The sequence below is a fragment of the Penaeus monodon genome, unplaced genomic scaffold (assembly GCF_015228065.2).
Source record: "Penaeus monodon isolate SGIC_2016 unplaced genomic scaffold, NSTDA_Pmon_1 PmonScaffold_708, whole genome shotgun sequence".
NCBI classification, from domain to species: domain Eukaryota; kingdom Metazoa; phylum Arthropoda; class Malacostraca; order Decapoda; family Penaeidae; genus Penaeus; species Penaeus monodon.
Window position 1 is genome coordinate 40,001 of NW_023662194.1, and position 5,000 is coordinate 45,000.

A 5,000-nucleotide genomic window follows, 5' to 3' on the forward strand; every position below is an offset into this window, starting at 1 on the left:
TTATTGTTTTTACATATAGATGGCTCCACAAGTACACACCATTGAGCCAGTTACAAGTACTACCAGTCTTACTATTTACCCTTTTCCTTGATTTTAAAGATTTTTTTTTTTTTTTTTTTTTTTTTTTCTTTTTTTTTTTTAAACCCTTTCCCACAGGTAGTATTCATAGTGGCCCTGGCCTCGCTGCCAGGGGCTTATAATCGTCACCCTAGCATGCGCGACCACTCATGCAAATACCAACATCCCATGCCGTTTCTTCGTAATACTACATGGATATGTTGTATTATCAGTTTTCATTAATTTCTAAGTCTCTACTTGCCATATTTCGCTGATAAATTGAGACTGAAGGGTATTTTTGTTGTTATATAATTCCATAGTTGATCATTATTCAGTCTATAGTCGAATAAAATATGCAGTGTGTGGCATCATGGATTTTTTTTTCTTTTTTCATAGTAAAAATGAGAGTGTTAAAAACGATTAATCATACTTTCAGGGGCAGAAAAATAATTTTTGCCGTATTGTAACAAAAAAAAAAACTTAGGGCATGTTCATACATACACCATGGCATATACATACATGCCCCCGGCAGATGGTCCCGCTATGCCAGGGCATGTGCGTACTTTGCCACCCGTCGCAAAGGGTTAAGTGCCCGTCCTACAAGGACATTGGCGATCTTGGATTCCATGATTTTCTTGGCAATTTAAGAGCGGTGGTTTGCCGTTGTCTTCCGCCGGTGTTTTTACGAGTCACCATCTCTATTTACCCATTTTCTGGGACCGTCACTGATTTGGGGCCGGCTTGGGCCCCCCAGTGGCTAGGTAGGCAATCGAGGTGAATTTCCCTTGCCCAAGGGAAAAACGCGCCGGGCCCGGGTGAATTGCCCCCCTTTAAACTCTGTTAATAATGTCATGAACATTATAATAATAAGTGTCAATAATAAGAATAAGCATCCATATTAATAGTTAAAAAAAAAAAAAAAAAAAAAACATCCCACAAACTCAAGGAAAGGACACATTTTCCCAGGGGACAGTGAGTTAACACAAACATTTTTTTGCAAAGATTTATTTGAAGAACACAGAAGATCATATGTCTTACTTGTTGTAAAAATATATATTGATACACTTATTATATCTATTCTACCATTCATGCTCTTTATTATGACAACCTTGGGTTTTCACCCCATTCTCAAAAATACTATTTACATTATATTTTCTTGAAGTAGTTGCCAGGGTGTAAAAAAAGGTGGACCAGCAAGTGTACTAAAAAATTCCCCCAAATGTACACACTTGCAGTCCATGGGGGCATTAGGTTAAGGTTTAATTGAATAAGAAACAGCCCCTGGGGCATTAGGTTAGGTATTAATTGAATAAAAAAAAGAAAAAAAGAGTAGAATTATGTATCAGAATATGAAAAGGGGAAAATATCTTTATATTTATCCTTTACAGATGTATAAAATTTTAGCTGATCCAGCTGTGTTTTTAGGCAAAAGGTCTGTCTGTCATACCACATTTAGAATAAACATCTCACCAGGGACACGCATGCTATGGGTCTGTTGTCTCAGTCTAATCAGTTTTAACCCCTTCTATATGAGGGCTTTTTACTATGGTGAATAATATATTTTGGGAATATGGGATGAAAAAATAGCACAAAAGGGTTGTTGTTTCATACAAGTTCCTGTAAAAGTCGTAAATCAGGACTTTACATGGCCCAAAGAAAAAATGTTTAGACCCTTCAGTGTTTTAGTTATGTCAGAGCAAAAATTAATGTTTTATAAACAAGTCACATAAGTATTCAGTTTGAGATCCTACAATCCCCAACTTTAGTCTGGATTCAGAGGTAGATGAAACCAGTGAAAAGGTGAAAGTAATAAGAAAATAAAAGAGGTTAAGGTGGTCTGAGAGAGTTTGAGAGTTATTGGAAGAGTAGAGAGAATTCTCGCTTTGTTAGATGTAGACTAATAGAAATTAATAAGAAAGTATTATGCAAGTAAAGTTTACATTGAGGGAAAAGAAAGGAATTTAGGAATAGGATATACATGAAGAAAATAATTAAAATAATCTTCAAGAGACAGCTGTCAGTAATACGACAGACTTCAATACCTAATATTTCAACAGGCATTGCTTATAATCTGATTTTTTTTTTTCACCTGTCAGAGATCTTTCAAGAGAGAGCTGTTTGAAACGGCAGCATCCAAGTTGGAGCGAGCAGTGATTAAATGTCAGTCAGAAATTGCTCAATTCCGGAGCATAGGAAACAAAGCCTTCAATGTCCAGCAGGCCAATCAGAAAAAGGAGGAGGATTACAGTGATGCTCCTGATCATTTCATGGGTGAGTTTCTGTAGTTCTATTGAGAATCTTTTAAAATTAAGTGTGAGAGCTGGAATGTATACATTATTGAAAGTTATATCCATATTTAAATGCTTTATTTTCTTGGACAAAGGTTTAGATATCCAAAATCAAGCATTAGCTTATTTGAGTAGCAACTCTCCCAGGTGTGCAGCTTGTAGGCCTGGCCCAAACAAATACTCCCTTTTGCTATGTTGTTATCTCTTTCTACTTCATTGTTTTTCATTTTTTCATTTTCCAAGGTGTATATTTGTCATTTGATATGCCGTATCAAGGTGGTAATAGATGGTTTTCCTTGAGCAGATACCATATTATGTCTCTAGGTAGTCAACTCCTCTGTGAAATAACAATGACACTAAGTAACATTATGTTATTTGTGTAATTTTTAAATATATTGTATTAATAAGTTTTCTGTAGCACATCCAGCACCACCATTCACTATGGGCAGAAATGACATTCAGAGCATGGAAATAGTATCCTACCTGGAGCTAGTACTTTTCCAGCCATGGCTCACATTCTACCCCTTTTTTACTAGTGGAAATTATGCAACAGCCCCTCCCTAAATGCTCATAGAGTAATCTTCCTCCCTAGCACTTTGCACACTCATGGCTAGTTATTCCCGCCACCCCAACCTTCAGTCAGACTTTTTATAATGTCACATTCACATCACTAGGCCCTCAGCCAAATATTCTCATGGCATGACAGTCATGTCATTTGGATCGAATGGGTTGATATGTGTATTTCTTTACCTTTAGGTGCACATGTATTTACTGAATATATATAAATTTGTAGATATTTATTTCCTATGTCTATTTCTTTTCCAGATCCACTGATGCAGACACTGATGGAAGATCCAGTTGAACTTCCCTCGGGAGTAGTCATGGATAGACCAACAATTGTGCGTCATCTGCTGAATGATCCGACAGATCCATTCACACGCCAACCTCTTTCAGAAGAGCAGCTGAAGCCAGGTGTGTAGTATTCCTCTGTGGAATTTGAATATATTGATAGTATGATTCTTTTTGTTGCTTTGTTCTTTTCTTTCTGTTTGTTATTTTCTTGACAGGTGTTTGTTCTTGGTATTCTGAGTAACTATTTCTTACACGATTTCTCCTTTTCCAGCGGAAGCTTTGAAGAAGGAAATCAGTGAATGGATTGCCTCCAAAAGTATCCCAAAGAGCACATCTTGAGGGCAGGACTGCAGTAGCTGGAATGGTTCTACATTTAGTGCTGTATTAGACCCTTTGCCACAAGTAGATACATACAGACAAAACTGTACAGATAAGATTATTATGTGCAAACATAAATATGGAAATTGTCAAAAAGAAATTTGGTAAGTGGTAAAATAAGTTAATCAGAAAAAGTCTAGACAGACATTTACAACCACATTCAGACTCTTACCCACACACACTGGCTTGCCTTCCATTTGCTTAGAAGAAAACATTTTTTTATATAGGTTCAGAGTGGAAGGAGAGAGAAGTGGAGATGGCATTTTATATCTTCAACATTTTGGTGCACCTCATACACATATGCTAAGTTATTTGTTAAGTATGATTGTTTGGAACTAAGAGTGTGTTAACATTACTTTGGTGGAAAAAAACACAAAAGAAGGTTGAACTATATGTCAGTAATAAACATTTTGTTGGCTTACAAATTTTGGCTTGAAACATGAGGTGTGCTGTGCATTGATTAGTAAGTCAAAATTGCATGTGATTATAAAGGACTTGAGTTTACATTTTATATTACCAGCACAGTAATGTGAGGCTCTACTTCATTAGCTTAGAGATCACAGATTTCTCAAGGAGGTGCATAAAGATATTTTTTATATTCAAAGCTAAGACAGAGGCAGCAGATTTCTTTCAAATGTTTGAAGGTGAGCAAACTTATATTGATGAGCATCTCTGTCCCTCAGTCATTTTGAATTAAATCTAGCAAAATTTATATCCATAAGTCATATTTATTGCAGAAATTCTATTCTTAAACTCATAACAAAGATAGAACATATTGGTATAAAGTTTATCAGAACTATTTCATATTTATAGATTTCATTTGTCTTTTAATACACAATTTATGAACACTGCCAGAATATGTGTACTGGTATTCTATTGTGATAAGTTAAACCTTCCAGGACATATGGCTACTATTGCGATATAAGGCAGTTTCCTCCAAAGATCTTGGATGATTTTGGAAAGGCTAATGCTCTGGTTGAGTTCAAAATTTGCAGCTATGACAGACTGACTTAGATGAATTTCCCAGTGATCTTGTTTAAGCCATTTCTCAAGTCATCAGATGTTGCTACCAAGTCATTCAATGTAGTCTGTGGGATAGCATATCTGACCGTACAAATCATTGTGTTGAAGCTGTTTTGAAAAATTTGCACCTTATCCATGAACTCACTAATTACCTCCATTTATTCATGCAAAAGTTATTCATTGGAATCCTGAAGTCAAAAAGAATGGAAATTTAATATCAATATTTTCATTTATATAAAAGTGGCATCAAATTTAAATTGCATATACACTTCTTGTTTGTGTGGGAATGTGTGTATCCATGTATGCACACACACACACACACACACACTCACACTCACACTCACACTCACACTCACACTCACACTCACACTCACACTCACACTCACACTTTCTCACTCTCTC

The 5,000-nt window shown here is 36.0% G+C and overlaps 1 protein-coding gene across 1 annotated transcript in view; it reads left to right on the top strand.

The window, feature by feature from the left end:
- The window catches only part of LOC119571593 (ubiquitin conjugation factor E4 B-like), a 24,569-nt gene extending 20,036 nt beyond the window's left edge, over positions 1-4,533 (top strand). Inside the window, 3 exon segments of the mRNA XM_037918832.1 lie at positions 2,154-2,328; positions 3,171-3,317; positions 3,469-4,533. Of these exon segments, the coding sequence (XP_037774760.1) occupies positions 2,154-2,328; positions 3,171-3,317; positions 3,469-3,536 (390 nt within the window). The 3' untranslated portion in view covers positions 3,537-4,533.
- The last annotated feature ends 467 nt before the right edge of the window (positions 4,534-5,000 follow it).